Raw genomic sequence first — 24429 nt, 5'->3', positions numbered from 1 at the left:
AGTGAACCAGATGGGTTTTTATGATAATTGATCATAGTTTCATGGCACCATTACTAAAACTAAATTTCAATTCCAGAATTTTTATGAATTAATTGAATTAACCAGTGGGATTTGAACCCATGTCACCAGGGCATTAGCCTGGGCCTCGATTACTAGTTCAGTGACATGACCGCTACACCACCATCTCAACAAGATATAACGTTATATAGATTTTATCAACATTTTAAAAGTATCACAAAGATGATCAGTGTATGGTTGTTAGCTTAAGCAAGTCTACACTAGGTGAATTCTAAATATCTGACATTAATGAGAAGCTTAAGTGAAAGGCCCTAAAATTCCACAGGGGTCTATTGCTCTTCCATTGATGTTTTGACAAGGTTTGCTACCAGTCTATTGACTATCACAACCCAAGCAGGGTGCAGAAAGGTACGGGCTGGAAAGAAGAATAAGAGTGAAAACCTGAGTAAGGTGGTACTGTATGCCAGAAACTGTCACTGTCTGGAGATACTTTATTACTGAGATTGTCTAAATGAGGGGATACTATGTATGTGTCAGGAGATACCAAAAATTAGAAACTGGCAGTGAGAAAGAAGAACGTATACTAGAGATTGTCACTATATCAAGGATCGACACTAAGAATTACTCTACATCGTAGAGGAGATACTGTGTATATCAGTAATTGTTACTGTGGGTGGATACTATGTATCAGAGATTGTCCATATGAAAGGATACTCAGCACCACAGACTGTCCCAGTGTGGGAAAACTACAATAAAAACAGAAAATGCTGGAAATACTCAGCAGGTCTGGCAGCATCCGTGGAGAGAGAAACAAAGTTAACGTTTCAGGTCTTTGACCTTTCATCAGAACCTCCATCCTGGCATTTCTTCGCAGATAAAGATTTTAGGAAGTTGGTACTCATCGGTTGCAGGCCCGCTGGTGGCTAGTCAGGCCTATCCGTGACGGGCAGATTCTCCCACAGTGGGTACAAGTGAAGGTGTAGTTGCTGCTGGGGGCAATTAGATCTGTCCTTCTCCTCCTTTTCACTTTCATGCTGGTCCTTCGCTCAGTCTCAAAGGTGTCTGTAACCCTCCTGATGTAGCATCTCCAGGCATCACGATCAGAACCAGAAAATATTATACCAGCTTAGTCAAGTGTCAGCGATAGACTGAGTGTGTTTGGAATTAGAAACTGTATGTTTTCATTAATTTACAAAATATTCCCTCCTCAGGGAACATTTATATTCTGTAACATTTTCCAATTCCATTAAGCACTATTCTATGGACCAAAAATAAATTACAGATTTTTCCCTCACTGGGACAGTCTATGGTGTTGAGTATCCTTTCATATGGACAATCTCTGATACACAGTATCTACCCACAGTAACAATAAGTTAACTTAACCTGCAATTTCTTGGATTTCAAAAAGTTTTCTTTTGGTTTACATTACTTCCTGTCTCGTCACCTTATCAAAGTGACTGTTTAAAAACTTAGCTTGGTCATAGTCTGTATCAGGGTTCTCAACTGGCTGTCCACAGGCCCCGTAAGGATTCCCAAGAAGATTTGAAGGAATTTGCCAACAATGCCACACCTGTCTTCCTCCAAAACCATAGGGCAGATGGGGGCAGGAGTGGGTGCGTATGCGATATAAGGATCCTGATCTAGTTGGTCGACACTGGGTCCCACTGCCTCTGAAACGCGAAGCCATTTTTAAAGGGATGTCAGGAGGGAGAGAACAGCAAGCCCCCCACACCCCCCCCCCTCCAATTAAGTGCCTGTTGAGCTCATTGAGGAGCTCATTAACAGGCTTGTCAGCAGCAGTTTTCAATTTTTAAAGGAAAGGAACATGCAGAGCACTATGTCTGAAACACAACAGGGTGTATAATTCGTGAAAACTGCGGGGGAGGTGGTGGTCACCATGAGGGCTATGGGAAGGGCTGATTATTGGAGACAGCAGGGGCTCTGGGTAGTGGAGATGGCGAGGGCTCCGGGTACTGGAGACGGCGGGGGCTCCGGGTACTGGAGACGGCGGGGGCTTTGAGTGTCAATGCTCTGAAGAATACAGCACTGCTTCTTCTGCAGCACTGTAAGTGTTGGTCCTGTCTAGTACAACCTAAGCATGTGAAGGTGGATTTTCAACAATGACATCAATGAAAAAAAAAGTACTGAGCCAGGATGAATTTTTTGATACTTTTAGGACTGGATACATCTGAATAATTATGGGCTGAACTAACTGCACAAAGGATTGTAAAAGACAGATAGCACAACAGTAAGAAATAGTAAAAGGCATTAGGTGGTGTTAGAGTAAGAGGGAATGCAATAAGGTCTAAATTAGATATACAATGCATGTATGTGAATGCATGGAGTATGGTAAATAAGGTTGGTGCACTGCAGACGCTGACACACACCAGGAAAAATGATGTTGTGGCGTTAACGGAAGCCTCTATCAAAAAAGGTCAGGACTGGGTACTAAACATTCCTGGATACAAAGTGTTCAGAAAACATAGGGAGGAAAGAAAGGAAGGGAGGTGGCACTATTGATTAAGGAGAATATATGTGCTATAGAGAATGTCCTAGACGAGACAAGGACGGAATCTATTTGGTTAGAACTAAGTAACAATAGAGGTACCATTACACTACTGGATGTATTCTATAAGCCACCAACTAATGGGAAAGGGATAGAGGTATAAAGGTATAGGCAAGCCCTGGCGAGGGGTGGGAGTGAGTAAGTTATTGAGGGCAGGGGGTGGGTGTTGGTACGGGGCAGTCTTTGCCAGCAGGGACCCTATGTGGGCCACAGATTGCCCAAGCAGAAGGGCCTCCCCCACCCACATGGAGGCTGTCTGGTGTTACTAGGTGGCCTCCTGGTGTTACATGGTGGCCTCCGCAGGTGGCAGAGGGCCCTGCTGCTCTGGTAAAATGCCAGCGGCAGCAGAATGAGGCCATAAAGTGGCAACTTAAGGGCCTCAATTGGCCTCTGGGTGGAAAGGCTATCCTCAGCCTTCCTCACCCCTGACTAAATAAAAATGCATCGGGATGTCAACAGGCACTCCACCCACCACCTTCCATTGCTATTTTATGGCCGCCCACACCGCCCTACCCATCCCTAGAAGGTAAAATTCAGCCTGTGGATTAAGGAAAGGCAGCATGGATTTGTTAAAGACAATTCCCATTTAACTAACTGTCATTTATTTGAATGAAGTAACAGAGAGGGTTGATGAGAATAATGTAGTTGATGTGCTTTATATGGACTTCCCAAAGATGTTTCATAAAATGCCACATAACAGGCTTGTCAGCAAAATCAAAATCCATGGAACAAAAGGACTGTGGCAGCATGATTACAAAGTTGGTTGAGGGACAGGAAACAGAAAGTAGTGGTGAACGGTTGTTTTTCAGATTGGAGGAAGGTATACGGTGTGGTCCCCCAGGGGTCAGTACCAGGACCACTGCTTTTCTTGATTTATTTTAATGACCTAGACTTGGGTAAACAAAGCACAATTTCAAAATTTGCTGATGATGTAAAACTTGTACTATGAACTGTGAGAAGACTTCAAGAGGAGATGGACAGGCTGGTGGAATGGGTGGACACATGGCAAATGAAATTTAATGCAGGGAAGTGGAGATAAGGAGAGGCAATATAAAAGGATACAATTCTAAAAGGGGTGCAGAAGCAGAGGCACCTGGGGGTATATGTGCACAAATCGTTGAAGGTGGCAGGACAAGTTGAGAAAACAGTTAATAAAACATACAGGATCCTGGGCTTTATAAATAGAGACATAGATTAAACATTGGGAAGACTGAAGCCATTGTTTTCGTTCCCCACTCCAAAACCTGTTCCCTTGCTATCGATTCCATCCCTCGCCCTGGCAACAGTCTGAGATTAAGCCAGTCTGTTTGCAACCTTGCTGTCACATTTGACCTTGAGATGAGCTTCCTACCTCACAGTTGTGTCATCACAAAGACCGCTTATTTCTGCCTCCATAACATTCCCTGACTTCGTCCCCGTCTCAGCTTATCTCTATTGAAATCCTCATTCATGCCTTTGTTACCTCTAAACTTGACTATTCCAATGCACCCCTGGCTGGTCTCCCACATTCTACTCTCCATTACCTTGAGGCATCCAAAACTCTGCTGCCCGTGTCTTAAGTCCCATTCTCCTATCACCCCTGTGCTCGCTGACCTACATTGGCTCCCAGTCAAGTAACTTCTTGATTTTAAAATTCTCATCCTTGTTTTCAAATCCCTCCATGGCCTCTCCCCTCCCTATCTCTGTATTCTCCTCCAGCCCCATAACCCTCCAAGATACCTGCGCTCATCTAATTCTGGCCCCTTGTGTATTCCTGATATTAATCGCTCCACCATTGGTGGCAACGCCTTCAGTTGCCTAGGCCCTAAGCTCTGAAATATCCTCCCTATACTTCTCTGTCTCTCCACCTCATTTTCTTCCTTTATGACACTCCTTAAAACCTATCTCTTTGACCAAGCTTTTGGTCATCTGACCTAAAATCTGCTTTTGTGTCGTGGGATCATACTTTGTTCTATAAAGCTCCTGGAAAGTGCCTTGGGATGTTTTATTATATTAAAGGCACTATATAAGTTGTTACTGTTGTTGTAGAGTACAAAAGCAAGGAAGTTATGATGAACCTTCATAAAACACTTGTTCAGCCTCAACTGGAGTACTGTGTCCAATTTTGGACACCACACTTTAGGAATGATGTGAAGGCATTGGATAGGGTGCAGAAAAGATTCACAAGATTGCGTCAAGAGACAAGGGACTTCAGTTACATGGACAGACTGGAGAAGCTGAGGCTGTTTTCCTTGGAGAATAGAAAGTTGACAGGAGATTTGATACAGGTGTTCAAAATCATGAGGGTCTGGACAGAATAGAGAAACTGTTCCCATTGGTGAAAGGGATGAGAACCAGAGGACATAAGGTTATTGGCAAAACAACCATAGACAACATGTGGAGAAATTTTTTATATGCAGCAAGTGGTTAGGATCTGGAATGTGCTGCTTGAGTGTATGGTGGAGGCATTTTCAATCATGGCTTTCAAAAGGGAACTGGATAATTATCTAGAAAAAAATTTACAGGGCTACAGGGACGTGCAGGGGAGTGGGACTAGCTGAGTTGCTCTTGCAGAAAGATGGCATGGACGTGAAGGGCCGAATGTCTTCCTTCTGTGCTGTAACCATTCTATCATTCTACACAATGCTATAGTCCTACCTCTTATTTCAACTGTATTAATGATGTGGGATCTAATTTTCTTTTATTCAATGTTACTTGAGAGATTTGTAATGTACATAAATGCAAATATGCATTTACTTTGGATACTGAGAGATAAATACATTTGTTCCAGAGCAAATTATTTTTGTTATTTTGGCCCTTCCAGTTGCTGTAAATTGTCTTGTGCAGTCCACCATGGAGGTAATGACAGAGATTGACTTCATGTGGTGTTGGATCCAAAACATAAGTTTAAGGCCCTGCATTTTCCATCACCAAAGTATTAGGTAATCAACACAACTACCTTGATTTATTTCTTAAATTCTGATTTTTTTTTGTCTGTGGGAGGGCTTGGTCACCTGTGTTCTGTAGAAGATTTGCTGTTTATTTCAGTTCTAGTACTCTACAAGAAAATGTGCAGGAAGTTCATTTAAATAAAGGAATGCACAGTTATTTCACAGAATTTGGCAACAATCTAATGAATAAAAGAAGTGATTTTGCAAGGTGCTCACACAGCTTTTCCAGCACTCCTGTTGACACACTTTAGTTCTCCCTGTATTTTCTCAATATTTTGACACTATTTCAAAAGGTCAGCATCCCAAATTTCAGAACCAGATTCTCCCACCTGCATTGAACTTATCATGGTGCTAAGTGCAAATACTGTAGCAGAATCTCTGAGAGTTGACTGGCTGTCGAATGTCCCTTGGGTGTCCATCAGCAGCACTGCAACCTGCAAATGAGGCAGGCTTGTCAGTGACCTTTAAAAGGCATGTAAATGACAATATTATCATTATTACCGACCTAAAAGTGCAAAAGAAAGGGATAAGATCTACAGCATAATTAGATAGATGATTCATCTAGTCCCCCTACCTACTAAAGGAAAACTGAAAACACAAAGGGCTGAATTTTGTGAAGCTGGCGGGGCTTCCAACGCCAGGCCAAAAAGGCAAGGGCAACCCCTGCTCGGCCCTTTGGAGCACCTCGGGCTCAATTTAACAGTGCTCAGGCAATTAACTGCCCGGCGCTATGGTCCCCTGTCTCTTTAAGGATGGGGATCCTGTCTCCCAGAGCTGCCAGCCAATCAGAGGGCCAGAGACTCAGTAGTAACGGCTGCGCCACCAGGAGCGGTGGCCACTACTGGTAGTACACCAGGCCTGGGACCAGTCCCATCGCTGGACCCCAGCTAAGTATGGCAGCGTTGCTGGGCCAGTCCGGCAAGCCCCAGCGAGGTGGGATGAGGGGAGGGTGGTCGTTGATGACAAGTGGGAGTAGTGTTCACGGCGGGGCAGCCTTTGCCGCGGGGGCCCTCCATAGGCCACAGATTGCCCACGGAGGAGCCTCCCACCCCCAACCCCAAGCCCACAGGGAAGCTGCTTCTTTTACTGGCCGACCTCCATATATGTGGCAGAGGCACCCCCCCACCTCCCCCCTGCTGATGTGAATGCAGCAGCAGCAGGAAGAGGCCCTTAAGTGGCTATTAATTGGCCTCTGGGCAGGAAGGCCACCTTTGGTGCCCCACATCAACCCTCCCTCTCCACCCCTGACACTAGCTGGGCTAAGGGCACTTTGCCTTTGCCTCCTGTCGCTATTTTATGGGACTCCCAGCTTCCCATCCCGTCTCCCAGGGGCCATAATATTCCACCCAAATAGTGCCTTTCAAAGAAAAATGGTGTTAATTGTGAATATATAAACTCAATCGTTTTGTTACATCTTTACTTATTCATTAAATACTCTTTGTAACAACACCAAAAATAACAATGTGATTATGAATTCTGATTGCTTTTCCGTATACTGATTGCTCTCAACATTTTAGGGTTGAAATAAAATGAGCAAATGCTGGAAATGCACAGCTGGATGGACAGTGTGTGAAAAAGACAGCTGATGTTTAGGCAAGACTCCAAATTAGAAGGGTCCAGGGTGTACTAGCTAGATGGATAAAGAACTGGCTGGGCAACAGGAGACAGAGAGTAGCAGTGGAAGGGAGTTTCTCAAAATGGAGACATGTGACCAGTGGTGTTCCACAGGGATCCGTGCTGGGACCACTGTTGTTTGTGATATACATAAATGATTTGGAGGAAAGTATAGGTGGTCTGATTAGCAAGTTTGCAGACGACACTAAGATTGGTGGAGTAGCAGATAGTGAAGGGGACTGTCAGAGAATACAGCAGAATATAGATAGATTGGAGAGTTGGGCAGAGAAATGGCAGATGGAGTTCAATCAGGGCAAATGCGAGGTGATGCATTTTGGAAGATCCACTTCAAGAGTGAACTATACAGTAAATGGAAAAGTCCTGGGGAAAATTGATGTACAGAGAGATTTGGGTGTTCAGGTCCATTGTTCCCTGAAGGTGGCAACGCAGGTCAATAGAGTGGTCAAGAAGGCATACGGCATGCTTTCCTTCATCGGACGGGGTATTGAGTACAAGAGTTGGCAGGTCATGTTACAGTTGTATAAGACTTTGGTTCGGCCACATTTGGAATACTGCGTGCAGTTCTGGTCGCCACATTACCAAAAGGATGTGGATGCTTTGGAGAGGGTGCAGAGGAGGTTCACCAGGATGTTGCCTGGTGTGGAGGGCGCTAGCTATGAAGAGAGGTTGAGTAGATTAGGATTATTTTCATTAGAAAGACGGAGGTTGAGGGGGGACCTGATTGAGGTGTACAAAATCATGAGAGGTATAGACAGGGTGGATAGCAAGAAGCTTTTTCCCAGAGTAGGGGATTCAATTACTAGGGGTCACGAGTTCAAAGTGAGAGGGGAAAAGTTTAGGGGGGATATGCGTGGAAAGTTCTTTACGCAGAGGGTGGTGGGTGCCTGGAACGCGTTGCCAGCGGACGCGGGCACGATAGCGTCTTTTAAGATGTATCTAGACAGATACATGAATGCGCAGGAAGCAAAGAGATACAGACCCTTAGAAAATAGGCGACATGTTTAGATAGAGGATCTGGATCGGCGCAGGCTTGGACAGCCGAAGGGCCTGTTCCTGTGCTGTAATTTTCTTTGTTCTTTGTTCTCTCCCAGCCAAAACATGAACCTGTCTTTTACAGATCATGATCAGCTGGGCATTTCCAGCACTTTCTGTTTTTCTTTTATTTCTGATTTCCACCATTCACCACTCAGATCCTTGATAAAGTTGAATTTTCATAATCTATAAACAAGTTGCTCTTGGATTAGGCTTCTTCACACCATACAGGAAAAAAACCCATGTAAAGTTCTGTATGATGGCGCTATTCATTCAGCAAATGAACCTTTCAAAAAAGTAAAGCATCACTACATCAGTGAGGCACACCCCCAGGCAGTTTGAGAATTACCATGCTACCTAAAGCCGTCATGCTACCCAGTCCTATAGAGGGGTGGGAAGCAGGCTCATGTGGAGCATAAAGGCCGGCAGAGACCAGGTGGGCTGAATGGTTTGCTTCTGTGCTGTAAATTCAATCTAATTCTTTATCTTATCTGTTCGCACCTTCTCTCCATCAGGTTTGTCTACAAGAAACACTTCACTCCATATCTGAATCCCAGTCGTTTCTCGCTCTGATCCTCCACGCCAGGAGAAACCAGTCAAAGGTTCATCATCGTGACCTAACCAGGCATCGGGATCCTAAAGAAGAGAAATAAACAATTCAAAAAATTTGACATGAAAAGTGCATACAAATACTATGCAATATTTTGGATTATTGCCATTGCAAATACAATTCTAGTCAAAATGCAAATGGCTCTTGGCTTTGAGAGTATGTTATTCAGATAGAAAGGAGATACTCAACAGAATTAAAACCCTCCTGCCTCTGCAATTTTGTGGATGGTGGTTTATAGTGGTATTCTCTTCCTCCAGTCAACCTCACTCAGTTGCTGATGTCTTGGTCATGGCCAAGGCCTTCAGCTGGACAGCTGATCAAACTTCAGGGCAATTTGCCTCTTTGAGGTCCCTTCCACCTCTTCTGGTGCTGCAACTGCATCCCTGCCAGGATTTTCCATTCTTCAACTGGTGGGTTCTCTCTGAGCAACAAGAATCAAGAGAGGGGTGGGTAGAAGAATAGAATTGAGTCCTTTGTGGCATAGTCCCAGTAAGGTTTGATATGCAAAAAATATTTGAATGAATCCCAGATGCAATTTACTGAATTTTGCACTCTACAAAGTCCACTTTGATTGGGCAAAGGAAGCTCGATGTGCGATGGGTTTGATCTGGCATTTCTCTCACTCTATCATTACCATCAAGCCAGGGAAACAAGCCTGGTTCAATCAGGTGTGTAGGAGAGCATGCCAGGACCACCACCAGACCCACCTAAAAATTAGGTGCCAACCTGGTGAAGCTACAACACAGGACTACTCGCACGCTGACCAGTGGAAGCATCATGCAATAGCCAGGGCTAAGCAATCCCACAACCAACGGATCAGATCTAAGCTCTGCAGTCCTGCCATGTCCAGTCATAAATGGTAGTGGACAATTAAACAACTAAACAGAGGAGGCGGCTCTACTAACATCTCCATTTCAATGATGGGGGAGTCCAGCACATCAGTGCCGAGTGGATGATCCATTACGGCCTCCTCCTGAGGGCACATCACACATGCCAGTCTTCAGCCAGTTCGCTTCACTCCACATGATACCAAGTAATGGCTGAAGGCACTGGATACAGCAAAGGCTATGGGCCCTGACAACAGTATTGAAGACTTGTGCTCCAGAACTAACTGGGCCCCTAGCCAAGCTGTTCCAGTACAGCTATAATACTGGCATCTACCCAACAATATGGAAAATTGCCCATGTATGCCCTGTCCACAAAAGCAGAACAAATCCAATCCAGCCAATACTCTTGATCATCAGTAAAGTGATGGAAGGTGTTGTTGACAGTGCTATCAACCACCACTTACTCAACAACAACCTGCTTACTGATGCTCAGCTTGGGTTCCACTGGGACCAACTGCTCCTGACCTCATTACAGCCTTGGTTCAAACATGAACAAAACAGCTGAATTCATGAGGTAAGGTGAGAGTGACTGCCTTTGACATCAAGGCAGCATTTGACTGAGTATGGCATCAAGGAGCCCTAGCAAAACTGGAGTCAATGGGAATCAGGGAAAAATTCTCTGCTGGTTGGTGTCATACCTAGCACAAAGGAAGATGGTTGTGGTTGTTGGAGGTCAATCATCTCAGCTCCAGGACATCATTGCAGGAGTTCCTCAGGGTAGTATCATCTTCAGCTACTTCATCAATGACCTTTCTTCAATCATCAGGTCAGAAGTGGGGATGTTCGCTGATGATTGCACAATGTTCAGCACCATTCACGACTCCTCAGATACTGAAGCAGTCTGTGCAGAAATGAAGCAAGACCTGGACAATATCCAGGCTTGGGCTGATAGGTGGTAAGTAACATTCGTTCCACACAAGTGCCAGGCAATGACCATCTCCAACAAGAGAGAATCTAAACATCTCCCCTCAACATTCACTGGCATTACGATCGCTGAATCCCCCACTATCAACATCCTAGGGGTTACCATTGACCAGAAACTGAACTGGGGTAGTCATATAAATACCATGGCTACAGGAACGGGTCAGAGGCTAGAAATCCTGCGGGGAGTAACTCACCTCCTGCCTCCCCAAAGCCCGTCCACCATCCAAAAGGCAGAAGTCAGGAGTGTGATGGAATACTCTGCACTTGCCTGGATGGGTGCAGCTCCAACAACACTCAAGAAGCTCAACACCATCCAGGACAAAGCAGCCCACTTGATTGGCACCTCATCCACAAATATTCACTCCCTCCACCACCGACGCACAGTGCCAGCAGTGTGTACCATCTACAAGATGCACTGCAGCAAAGCTCATTAGACAGCACCTTTGAAACCCACGACCTCTACCACCTAGAAGGACAAAGGCAGCAGATGCATAGGAACAGCACCACCTGCAGGCTCCCCTCCAAGTCACACACCATCCTGATTTGGAACTATATCGCCGTTCCTTCACAGTCGCTGGGTCAAAATTCTGGAACTCCCTTCCTAACAGCACTGTGGGTGTACCTGCGCCACATGGACCGCAGCAGTTCAAGAAGGCAGCTCACCACCACCTTCTCAAGGGCAATTAGGGATGGGCAATAAATGCTGGCCTGGCCAGCGACACCCACATCCTACGAACAAATTTTTAAAAATTTCAGTACCATTCGCAGTTCCTCAGATATTGAAGCTGTCCCTGCCCACATGCAGCAAGAACTGGACAACATGCAGGCTAGGGCTGATAAATGGCAAGCAACAGAGAATCTAACCATCTCCCCTTGATGTTTAACAGCATTACCATCACTCAATCTCCCACCATCAACATCCTGGGGTTACCACTGACCAGAAACTGAACTGCACCAGCCATGTAAATACTGTGGCTACAAGAGCAGATCAGAGGCTGGGAATTCTCTGGGAAGTAACTCACCTCCTGTCTCCCAAAGCCTATCCACCATCTACATGGCACAAGTCAGGAATGTGATGGAATATTCTCCACTTTCCTGGATAAGTGCAGCTCCAACAACACTCAAGAAGCTTGACACCTTCTAGGACAAAGTAGTCCACTTGATCGGCACCCCATCCACCACCTTAAACATTCACTCCCCCCACCACTGGCACACAGTGGCAGCAGCGTGTACCATATATGATACACTGCAGCATCTCACCAAGCCTCCTTCCACAGCACCTTCCAAAGCCACGATCTCTACCACCTAGAAGAACAAGGGCAGCAAACACATAGGAACACCACAACCTGCAAGTTCCACTCCAAGCCACACACCATTCTGACTTGGAAATATATCACCATTCCTTCACTGTCACCAGGTCAAAAACCTGGAACTCCCTTAATTTCTAACAGCACTGTGGGTGTACCTACACCACATGGACTGCAGTGGTTCAAGAATGCAGCTCACCACCCCCTTCTCAAGGGTAATAAGGGATGGGCAATAAATGCAGGCTTTGCCAGCGACACTCACATCCCACAAACAAGTTAAAAAAACATCTTAAAGAGGAACAGGCTTATGTATATTTTTGTTGCAGTATTTCTTACCGTACCATTTTCAATTTGCGAATACTTCACAATTTCTGAATTTTTTATTAATGTATGAATTTGTGGAATTTTTATTTACTCGTTATGGTAAGTTTGTTTTGAAATGTCACAAGGAAGTCTATTATTATGGCTAAGTCTCAAGGAAACAGACTGTCAGTGAATTATTTACAGAACTTCAGCAGAAAAGAAACAGGAGAAAAAGTGTATGAAATGGAGTTCTAAAAATATCAGATTTCATGTGAGCTCAGAAAGTAATAAGGCAATTAGATACGGGTGCAAAGACCCATGGCAGGCAGCAAGTGAAGGTAAATTTAAGATGGGGGTTGGTTTTAATGCACCCCAAATACAGTGGGGGCGATTTTTATCTGCTAGCTCTCTGAAAAATGAGCGGCTGTATTTGTTATTTGGTGGCACACCTCCATCGCATCATCCTAAGCCCAACTGAGGCAACTTTCAGGTAGGTTTATGAATCTAAAGCAGGCTGGTAAGCTGCTTAAATGGGTAAATTAGGGTCCCAGGCTGTTTGTAGGACCCATTCACAACTTAAAGGTACAAATGGGAACAGCATGCATCATGCTTTTTAACTGCCTATTTTTACCAGAACGTGGGCAACCTAGAGAGCAGTCCTTGAAGCGACTGCAGAATAATGCTCACAGAACTACCGAGGGAACTTAAAAAAAAAATGTTGTTTCGTTGAGCCAGAAGAAGCTGACCACTTGAAGCACCATCGCCTCCCCTCACATCAAGCCCATTCCCAGCCCCATCCCACCATGACTACTTCCTCACCATTCCCAGAGCTGACTTGGTGGCCAGAGCAACATCAGAGCTGGCCGATTTCCCTCCCTCCCACAACCAGCAAGCTCCAGTCAGGAGCCTTTTTGGCACTTCTGCTTGCCGGCAACATTTAAATAAGGTCCAGGGTTCAAAATGGCTCATGCTGGAAAGAAAGGGGATGCAGTGCAGCTACCCCACCAACTTTGGTGTCATCCTTGGCTCAGTGGTAACACGCTTGCCTCTGAATCAGAAGGTAGAAGGTTCAAGCCCCACTCCAGAGGCCCGAGTACATAATGTAGGCTGACACTCTAATGCAGTGCTAAGTGAGTGCAACACTGTCAGAAGTGCAGTCTTTCAGATGAGATGTTAAACAAAGCCCCTGTTTGCCCTCTCAGGTAGATGTAAATGATCCCATAACAACATTTGAAGAGTAAGGTGAGTTTACCCTGGTGTCCTGGCCAATATTTATCCCTCTACGAACTAAAAGAAAGAGATCATCTGGTTATTTTCACATTGCTGTTCATGGGACCTTGTTATGTGCAAATTGACTGCTGAGTTCCTACATTACGACTGTGACTACAGTTGAAAAAGTACTTCATTGGTTGCAAAGCACTTTAGGGCATCCTGAAGTCCATGGAGTTATTGTGGATGATTGGAAATACCTCTCCTCCAATTATGTTCAACCCCATGATTTTCTTATCATCTTCTGAATGGTGAGAAGCGAGGAATTGTGGAGAAGCAGAAATATTTAGGGATCCATTTACAGAAATCAGTAAAAGCTAGTGAAAGGGGCAAAAAATAATTTAAAAGGGTATTGGAATGTTAGCCTCATTTCAAGGTGGTTGGAATACGAAGGGTTGGAAATTTATGCCTAGTTGTATGAAGATCTGGCTAGACCACATCTGGAGTACTATGTTCAGTTCTAGGAACTGCATCTCAGCAAGGTATGTTGGTCTTGTAGGGAGCACAGTACTGATTTGCCAGAATGATACCAGGGTTAAAAGGGAGGTTGCATTGACTAAATTTGTATTCCCTTGCGTATAGAAGATTAAGAGTGATATAATTGAGATGTTTAAAACAGGAACATAGCAGCATTTCTAATTTCACATTTCTAATATTTGCCAGTTCTGAAGAAGGGTCACTGACCTGAAACGTTAACTCTGCTTCTCTCACCACAGATGCTGCCAGACCTGCTGAGTATTTCCAGCATTTCTTGCTTTTATTTCAGATTTCCAGCATCCACAGTATTTTGTTTTTTTTTAAGTGTTTAATTCACTGCCATTTCTCTTCCAGGAATGCTTACCTTGAAGAGGTTCTGCTCTTCTCTCCGACGGGATTTTCGTTTGTCTCTTTTACCTTGTTCACCTTCATTGCTTTCTATTTCCCTCCTGGTGTTTGATAAAGTGCCTCCCAAAACTCGTTTTCACAGCCACATCTCCTTCCTCAGTGACGGCCTCCTGCTCCGACTTATTCCACGTGGATTCCAACTGCAGTTTCACCCATCATGTTTTGAATCCACCCATGATTACAGGTATCTCCGAGAAATACAACATTCCTCGGACTGCTATTCTCGCCACATCCTGAGATCCACACTCAGTGCTATGCGCCGCCATATGTACACACTGAACCTCCCTCTCCAGCAGCACCGCCGCACCTTATCTCAAAGCTGTTCTACTCCGCAGTTTCATTTCATCCTTCGTCTCACCTGACGCATTAACAAAAAACTTGTTTTCTTCCTTTCAGGTGTCAAGGAACGCAAGCTCCAGCAGCTGATGGGGACTAATGCCCCTCCAGATTCTTCTTCCCCGTCACTTCCCTCTGACCCCACCCCTTCTGATCTGACCCCTTGCCGTGTATTCACTATACCCTCTGACCTCCCCCTCTCTGACGCTGAATGTTCTGTACTCAGCAAAGGTCTCAATTTTATCCCCTTAAGCCTCCACTGCAATGAATTTCGCGCTCGGCATGACGTTGAGCTCTTCTTCCGTCGCCTCCGCTTCCGGGCTCACTGCTTTGACCAGGAGTCCTCCCCCCGATCAGTAGACCCATTCACCCGCCTCCAGCATTCTCCCTCTACCTGGACCCCTCCCCCTGGCCTCTTACCCGCTCTTGATCTTTTCATTGAAAACTGTCATTGAGACATTGCTCATCTCAATTTCTCTGCCCCCCCTCACTCACTCTAACCTGTCCCCCTCTGAACTTGAGGCACTCCATTCTCTCAGGTCTAACCCCGACATGGTCATCAAACCTGCAGACAAGGGTGGTGCTGTTGTTGTATGGCGTACCAACCTCTACCTTGCTGAGGCTCAACGCCACTCTCAAGACACTTCTTCCTATTTCCCTCTGGACCATGACGCCACCACCGAACATCAAGCTACTGTCCAAAGGACTGTCACTGACCTCATCTCCTCTGGAGATCTTCCCTCTACAGCCTCATAGTCCCAAAACCCCAGACAGCCCGCTTCTACCTCCTTCTCAAAATCCACAAACAGGACTGTCCCAGCAAACCCATTGTGCAGCCTGCTCCTGCCCCACTGAACTTATTTCTTCCTATCTTAACTCTATCTTTTCTCCCCTGGTCCAGTCTCTTCCCACCTACATCCGTGACTCTTCAGGCACCCTATGTTATTTAGACAATTTTCAGTTTCCTGGCCCCAACGGCCTCCTCTTCACTATGGACGTCCAATTTCTCTACACCTCCATCCCCCACCAGGAGGGTTTGAGGGCTCTCAGCTTCTTCCTTGAACAGAGGCCCAACCTGTCCCCATCCTCCTCCGCCTGGCTGAACTTGTTCTCACGTTGAACAACCTCTCCTTCAACTCCATGCACTTCCTTCAAGTAAAAGGTGTTGCTATGGGTCCTAGTTATGCCTGTCTTTTTGTGGGATATGTCGAACATTCCTTGTTCCAGTCCTACTCAGGCCCCCTCCCCCAACTCTTTTCCGGTACACTGATGACTGTATTGGTGCCGTTTCCTGCTCCCACCCCAAACTGGAAAACATCATCAATTTTGCTTCTAATTTCCACCCTTCTCTCACCTTTACATGGTCCATCTCTGACACTTCCTCGACTTCTCTATCTCCATCTCTGGGGATAGGCTGTCTACTAATATCCATTATAAGCCCACCGACTCCCACAGCTACCTCGACTACACTTCTTCACACCCTGCCTCCTGTAAGGACTCCATTCCATTCTCCCAGTTTCTCCGTCTCCGACGCATCTGCGCTGATGATGCCACCTTCCATGACAGCGCTTCTGATATGTCTTCCTTTTTCCTCAACCGAGGATTCCCCCCCAGTGGTTGAGAGGGCCTTCAACCGTGTCCGGCCCATTTCCCACACCTCTACCCTCAGCCCTTCCACTCCCTCCCAGAACCGCGACAGGGTTCTCCTTGTCCTTACTTTCCACCCCATCAGCCTCCATATAAAAAGGATCATCCTCCGCCATCTCCAGCGTGATGCTACTACCAAACGCATCCTCCCCTCCCTTCCCCTGTCAGCATTCCGAAGGGATCGTTCCCTCCGCGACACCCTGGTCCACTCCTCCATTACACCCCACCACCTCGTCCCCTTCCCATGGCACCTTCCCCTACAATCGCAGGAGGTGTAATACCTGACCATTTCCCTCCTCACTATCCCAGGCCCCAAACACTCCTTTCAGGTGAAGCAGCGATTTACTTGTACTTCTTTCAATGTAGTACACTGCATTCACTGCTCACAATGCGGTCTCCTCTACATTGGGGAGACCCAACGCAGACTGGGTGACTGCTTTGCGGAACACCTCCACTCGGTCCGCAAGCAGGACCCTGAGCTTCTGGTTGCTTGCCATTTCAACACTCCATCCTGCTCTCATGTTCACATCTCTGTCCTGGGATTGCTGCAGTATTCCAGTGAACATCAACGCGAGCTCGAGGAACAGCATCTCATTTACCAATTAGGCACACTACAGCCTGTCGGACTGAACATTGAGTTCAATAATTTCAGAGCATGACTGGCCCCCAAATTTAATTTTATTTTTAGTTATTTTTTCTTTTTTATATATTTATTTATTTATTTGTGTGTTTTTTTGTGTTTATTTTATTTTATTTCATCTTAGTTTGTTCAGTTTGCTTACCCACTGTTTTTTTCATGTTTGTACTTGCGGCTGTTTTCAGTCCGTTAACACCCTATCTGTACTAATGCTTAGTCTTTCAACACACCATTAACATATTGTTTGCCTTTGCTCCATGACCTTCTGGTCAGCTATTCTGTGACCTTGTCCTATCTACACCTTCTCCTTTGTTATCTCTTGCCCCACCCCCACTTTATTTGCTTATAACCTTTCACATTTCTAATATTTGCCAGTTCTGAAGAAGGGTCACTGACCTGAAACATTAACTCTGTTTCTCTCTCCACAGATGCTGCCAGACCTGCTGAGTATTTCCAGCATTTCTTGTTTTTATTTCAGATTTCCAGCATCCGCAGTATTTTGTTTTTATTAACATAGGAGCAGGAGTAGGCCATTCTGCCCATCGAGCCTGCTCCACCATTCAATTTGATCATGGCTGATCATCTACCTCAACGCCACTTTACTGCACTATCCCCTCATCCCTTGATGTCATTAGTATCCAGATATTCATAGATTTCTGTCTTGAACATGGTCAATGATTCAGCTTCCATAGCCCTCTGCTGTAGAGAATTCCAAAGAATCACCACCCTCCGAGTGAAGAAGATGAATAAAGGATTTGATAGGGTAGATAGAGAAAACTATTTCCTGTGGTAAGGAAATCCAGAACAAGTGGCATAACCTTAAGATTGGAGCTCAGCTATTTAGGGGTGATGTTAAGAAGCACTTCACATAAAGGGCAGTAGAAATCTGGAACACTGTTCCACGAAAAAGTTGTAAAAGGCTAGGTCTTTTGCAAATTTCAAAACTGAATGAATAGACTTTTTGTTAGGCTAGAGTATGAAAGGATATGGAACCAAGGCAGGTAAATCGTGTTGAAATATGGATCAGCCACAATCAAATTGAATGGTGGGGCTCGATGGGCTGAATGGCCAACTCCTCTTCCTGTGCTCCTGTCTCTCTCACTGGCATAGACCTGGAGCTTGGCCTCTACCAAAATTTGGCTGGCCAGAAGTTCCAGCCATGTCAGCCCTCATCCCCAGTTCAGCGGATGGTAATCCTGTTGCCACTACTCCACAAATTGTGTGCACAGCACTGTTGTGCCCATTTGTACCTGAAAGTTGCAAATGGGGGTCATACAACAAGAGTAGGGGTCTGATTTGCATATTTGTGTCAGTAGTGAATCAACAGCAGAAAAGTTTGATCTCACTGTACATTTACATGCAATATTTGAATATTTCAGGCTATAAAGGACCTGTATAGTTTACCCAAATATGAGCAAAGATTGTGGGGAATGTGACAAGGTTACAGCAAAGTCAGCCACAGAAATAGCTCTCAGAGATAAGGACCACCAAACTAAGGCTTTCTTTGTCTTTTTTTAAAATCACAAGACTCACTGTCCAAACATACAAAAACAGCATTTATTATAATAGTGGTTAGACGGTGTTCTACAGTTCTTTACTTTCAACAAATACATCTACTGGGCCAGCCTGAGATAGAAACTAGAAAACCTTGCAACTTCAAATTAGTTTACTGTGGGGACAATTATACTCGCCCATGTTTTGGCATGCAAATTTGATCATTTTTTTGTAGGGAAACAAATTTAGCAAAGAACATATCGGCTAAATTTGAAAATTAAAATTAAAGTTTAAAAAGAGCATAAGAGGAACAATGGCGATAAAGCTCAGGTAATGTATTTTCTCAATTATTTTCCTGAAATGTTATCCTTTACTCTCTCCAATAGAAGTTTAGGATTAATATTATAGTTGTAAAGCTAATCCTGGTGTTTGAATGCTTAATTACTTTTTTTTTAGTAATTATGGCATTGCAGCACATGAGCTGTGAACATATAAAACTGTTTGGTCAGTGAAACAAAATTATAAGTTGTCCAAAAGCAAACCTTTGTTCTTTGAGGGACATTTAAGGAGTGAATAGTACTTTACATAACTTCTCTAATCACTTGTTCAAACGCTATTTGACAAAATAGTTCCTTTTTATCATGTGTTTTATCACCATTCCTTTATATAAATGTAATATCACTGTGTCTTTTTTACTCTTAATCCAGCGCCTTATGTGAAGTAATTGACAAACAGCATTTCCAAAGGGCTCGTCAGACAGGCTGAGTTCCTTGTGCTAAAAACAAGAAATGCTGGAATCACTCAGCAGGTCTGGCAGCATCTGTAGAAAGAGAAGCAGAGTTAACGTTTCGGGTCAGTGACCCTTCTTCGGAACTGACAAATATTAGAAAAGTCACAGATTATAAGCAAGTGAGGTGGGGGTGGGGCAAGAGATAACAAAGGAGAAGGTGTAGATTGGACCAGGCCACATAGCTGACCAAAAGGTCACGGAGCAAAGGCAAACAATATGTTAATGGTGTGTTGAAAGACAAAGCATTAGTACAGATTAGGTGTTAACGGATTGAATATTGAACAGCAGCAAGTGCAAACATGAAAAAAACAGTGGGTAAGCAAACTGAACAAACTAAGATGAAATGAAATAAATGCAAAAAAAAGATTGTAAAAAATGTAAAAAAGAAAAAAAGAAAAAGTAACTAAAAATGAAAGTAAAATGGGGGGCTGTCATGCTCTGAAATTATTGAACTCAATGTTCAGTCCAGCAGGCTGTAGTGTGCCTAATCGGTAGATGAGATGCTGTTCCTCGAGCTTGCGTTGATGTTCACTGGAACACTGCAGCAATCCCAGGACAGAGATGTGAGCATGAGAGCAGGGGGAAGTGTTGAAATGGCAAGCAACCGGAAGCTCAGGGTCCTGCTTGCGGACTGAGCGGAGATGTTCCGCAAAGCGGTCACCCAGTCTGCGCTGACTCCCCAATGTAGAGGAGACCACACTGTGAGCAGCGAATACAGTATACTACATTGAAAGAAGTACAAGTAAATCGCTGCTTCACCTGAAAGGAGTGTTTGGGGCCTGAGATAGTGAGGAGAGAGGATGTAAATGGGCAGGTATTACACCTCCTGCGATTGCAGGGGAAGGTGCCATGGGACGGGGACGAGGTGGTGGGGGTAATGGAGGAGTGGACCAGGGTGTCGCGGAGGGAACGATCCCTTCGGAATGCTGACAGGGGAAGGGAGGGAAAGATGTGACTGGTAGTGGCATCACGCTGGAGGTGGCGAAAATGGCGGAGGATGATCCTTTGGATATGGAGGCTGATGGGATGAAAAGTGAGGACAAGGGGAACCCTGTCACGGTTCTGGGAGGGAGGGGAAGGGGTGAGGGTAGAGGTGCGGGGAATGGGTCGGACACGGTTGAGGGCCCTGTCAACCACAGTGGGGGGAAATCCTCGGTTGAGGAAAAAGGAGGTCATATCAGAAGCACCGTCATGGAAGGTAGCATCATCAGAGCAGATGCGTCAGAGACGGAGAAACTGGGAGAATGGAATGGAATCCTTACAGGAGGTAGGGTGTGAAGAAGTGTAGTCGAGGTAGCTGTGGGAGTCGGTGGGCTTATAATGGATGTTGGTAGACAACCTATCCCCAGAGATGGAGACAGAGAAGTCGAGGAAGGGAAGGGAAGTGTCAGAGATGGACCATGTAAAGGTGAGAGAAGGGTGGAAATTGGAAGCAAAGTTGATAAAGTTTTCTAGTTCGGGGCGGGAGCAGGAAACGGCACCGATACAGTCATCAATGTACCGGAAAAAGAGTTGGGGGAGGGGGCCTGAGTAGAACTGGAACAAAGAATGCTCGACATATCCCACAAAAAGACAGGCATAACTAGGACCCATGCGGGTACCCATAGCGACACCTTTTACTTGAAGGAAGTGCGTGGAATTGAAGGAGAAGTTGTTCAATGTGAGAACAAGTTCAGCCAGGCGGAGGAGGGTGGTGGTGGATGGGGACAGGTTGGGCCTCTGTTCCAGGAAGAAGCGGGGAGCCTCCAACCATCCTGGTGGGGGATGGAGGTGTAGAGCGATTGGACGTCCATAGTGAAGAGGAGGCGGTTGGGACCAGGAAACTGGAAATTGTCAAAATGACGTAGGGCGTCAGAAGAGTCACGGATGTAGGTGGGAAGAGACTGGACCAGCGGAGAAAAGAAAAAGTCTAGATAGGAAGAAATAAGTTCAGTGGGGCAGGAGCAGGCTGACACAATGGGTCTGCCAGGACAGTCCCGTTTGTGGATTTTGGGAAGGAGGTAGAAGCGGGCTGTCCGGGGTTGTGGGACTATGAGGTTGGAAGCTGTAGAGGGAAGATCTCCAGAGGAGATGAGGTCAGTGACAGTCCTTTGGACGGTGGCTTGATGTTCGGTGGTGGGGTCATGGTCCAGAGGGAGGTAGGAAGAGGTGTCTGTGAGTTGGCGTTGAGCTTCTGCAAGGTAGAGGTCGGTACGCCATACAACAACAGCACCACCCTTGTCTGCAGGTTTGATGACCATGTCGGGGTTAGACCTGAGAGAACGGAGTGCCTCAAGTTCAGAGGGGGACAGGTTAGAGTGAGTGAGGGGGGCAGAGAAATTGAGACGACCAATGTCTCGCCGACAGTTTTCAATGAAAAGATCAAGAGCGGGTAAGAGGCCAGGGGGAGGGATCCAGGTCGAGGGAGAATGCTGGAGGCGGGAGAATGCTGGTGGCGGGTGAATGGGTCTGCTGGTCGGGGGGAGGACTCCTGGTCAAAGAAGTGAGCCCGGAGGCGGAGGAGACGGAAGAAGAGCTCAACGTCATGCCGAGCACGAAATTCATTGCAGTGGGGGCGTAAGGGGATAAAACCGAGACCTTTGCTGAGTACAGAACGCTCAGCATCAGAGAGGGGGAGGTCAGAGGGTATAGTGAATACATGGCAAGGGGTCAGATCAGAAGGGGTGGGGTCAGAGGGAAGTGAAGCGGAAGGAGGATCTGGAGGGGCATTAGTCCCCATCAGCTGCTGGAGCTTGCGTTCCTTAACACCTGAAAGGAAGAAAAAAAGTTTTCTGTTAATGCGTCGGATGAGACGTAAGATGAGATGAAACTGTGGAGTAGAACAGCTTTGAGATAAGGTGAGACGGTGCTGCTGGAGAGAGAGGTCCAGTGAGCTCCTTGTGCAGCTTGTTGGAAAAACAAGTTTGCTTAGTTTGCAGGTTTCGAGGCAGGGGAGTTGGACAAATCAATCAGGGTTCTTGTTTCAGCTTGCTCTCCATTGACTTCATGTAGAAAATGAACATGTGAATGTTGGGTGAGGACAAGATCAGGCTTGGCTGTGACATTCCCCATTGTAGAACAGCCTGCAAGCAATCACTGTCTAGACAAATTAAAGTTGGTCATTTGCAAATAGTGCTGCACCACCCAATGAGTCAGTGCTTTCAAGAGGAGAGGAAAAAAAACTGGATGATGGAAAAATATAGTTTGCTGTCTATCTTCCCTCCACTACTCAGCTGACAAAACAGCTGAGTGTTACTAAAAGAAAATACAAGTTAACTGGCAGTACCTCTTCATCAGTTATGAACAGCACTAATGGAATTCCACTGGATAATTAGGTAATTTTCAGTTCATTTCCTCCAAGTAATTCATGTGCATCCAATCAGTTTCCTTCTTGAAAAAATTTGGTAGATTTCCGAGATATTTCTAAAAGTATAATGACGCCTTGGATTCTTTAAATGTATATTAGCAATGTTTCTAACTGATGTTACTACCTACACCACACGGTCTGCAGTGGTTAAAGAAGGTGACTCACCACTTTCTCAAGGGCAATTAGCAATGGGCAATAAATGCTGGCCTTGCCAGTGATGCCCACATCCTGTGAAAGAATACATAAAATAAATCCTGAATCATGTTTCAATTTTTTGATAAATTGGCTTTCCCTGAGTACTCAAGGCCAGCTTCTACATCTATGGCTTCAGCTATTTCATGCTATTACAACAGGTAACAAATGGGTGTTAGAATACAGAGTGAAATTTCACAATTTGCCAAACTTAGAGGTGTGGCAAACAGTGAGGATGATGCCAATCGACTGCAACAAGACATAGATAGGCTATAGGGAGGACAAGTGGCCGATGAAATTTAATAGAGAAGTATGAGGTGATGCATTTTGGCAGAGGGGATAGGGAGAGACAATATGGACTTAATGGCACAGTTCTAAAGAGGGTGCAGGGACAGAAGGACCAAGGGTTCATGAGCATAGATCTTTGAAGGTGGCAGGACATATTGAGAGAATAATTAGCAAAGCATATGGGATCTTGGGCTTCATAAATAGAGGTATTAAGTACAAAAGCAGGGAAGTTGTGCTGAACCTTTATAAAGCTCTGGTTAGGCCCCAACTAGAGTATTGCATCCAGCTCTGGTCACCACACTTTAGGAAGGATGGGAGGGTCCTGGAGAGAGTGCAGAGGAGATTTATCAGAATGGTTCCAAACATGAGGGATTTTAGCCACAAGGTTAGGTTGGAGAACCTGTAGTTGTTCTCCTTAGATCAAAGGAGATTGAGGGGAGATTTGATAGAGGTATGCAAGATTATGACAGGTTTAGATAAGGCAGACAAAGAAAAGCTGTTTCCCATAGCTGACAGTACAACAGATGCAGTGGGGATGTGAGGAAAAACTTTTTACACAGTGTGTCGTAATGCCCGGAACTCGTTGCCTATGAGGGTGGTGGAAGTGGATACAATCAATGATTTCAAAAGGATGTTGGTTGGTATTTGAGGGAAATAAACTTGCAGGGCTATGATGACAGAGTGGGGAGAAAGGGATTGACCAGATTGCTCTAAAGAGAGCCGGCATGAACGTGATGGACTGAACGGCCTCCTTTTATGCCGTAATGACTCTATGACTTTATGTCAGCTATGCACAAATAATGATGGTATGCTGAGTATTATGGATGCATAGGGTTGTCATGAAAGTTTGGATTGTAATAACATAACGATGTGCTGCTTCTGTGGGAATCTGTCCAATTCTATTTTTTTGTTCAGAATTTACTCTATAATCAATCAGGGATCAACAATTCCCAACGTGACTTCGAGAACAAAAGGCCATATTTTCTGACTGGGTGTACATTCAACCAGAAGTCAGACAGTATAGGAAGAACATAGGAGCAGGAATAGGCCCTGCAGCTCCTCAAGCTTGTGCTCAACCTGAAACCTTTTGATTCCAATTGTTATCCTTGGGTCAGCTTCACTAGCATAATGGGCAAGGTCCCAGCATTGCGAACACCTGTGATTAGCAGCATGCCCATTGCAGGATGAGAACACAGGTGTTGCCGCAGTACCTAACGTCCTACGACAGCTTAAAAGGGCAGCCTGTGTTTTGGCATTTCAAGGCAACAAACTTTTTCTTTTTGTTGTTCACAATACCTGAAAGGAATTCAGTAGTGCAAAGAACATCATGTTT

General features: G+C 45.3%; 1 protein-coding gene across 2 annotated transcripts in view; it reads right to left on the bottom strand.

The window, feature by feature from the left end:
- atl1 (atlastin GTPase 1) overlaps positions 1-24429 on the bottom strand; it is an 82253-nt gene that overhangs the window by 25258 nt on the left and 32566 nt on the right. For both annotated transcript variants that reach the window (XR_010975690.1, XM_068039087.1), the window contains exons 3-4: positions 8683-8817; positions 5844-5948 (exon numbers count right to left, since the gene is read on the bottom strand). Coding sequence is in view for 1 of the 2 variants with exons in the window: in XM_068039087.1 (XP_067895188.1) it covers positions 5844-5948; positions 8683-8817 (240 nt within the window). In the remaining variant the exon portion in view is untranslated. The remainder of the gene's footprint in view (positions 1-5843; positions 5949-8682; positions 8818-24429) is intronic.

The sequence above is a fragment of the Heterodontus francisci genome, chromosome 9, assembly GCF_036365525.1.
Source record: "Heterodontus francisci isolate sHetFra1 chromosome 9, sHetFra1.hap1, whole genome shotgun sequence".
Taxonomy (NCBI): Eukaryota; Metazoa; Chordata; class Chondrichthyes; order Heterodontiformes; family Heterodontidae; genus Heterodontus; species Heterodontus francisci.
Note: the sequence above shows the minus strand (reverse complement) of the source record. Positions and strands in the feature narration are given on the sequence as shown.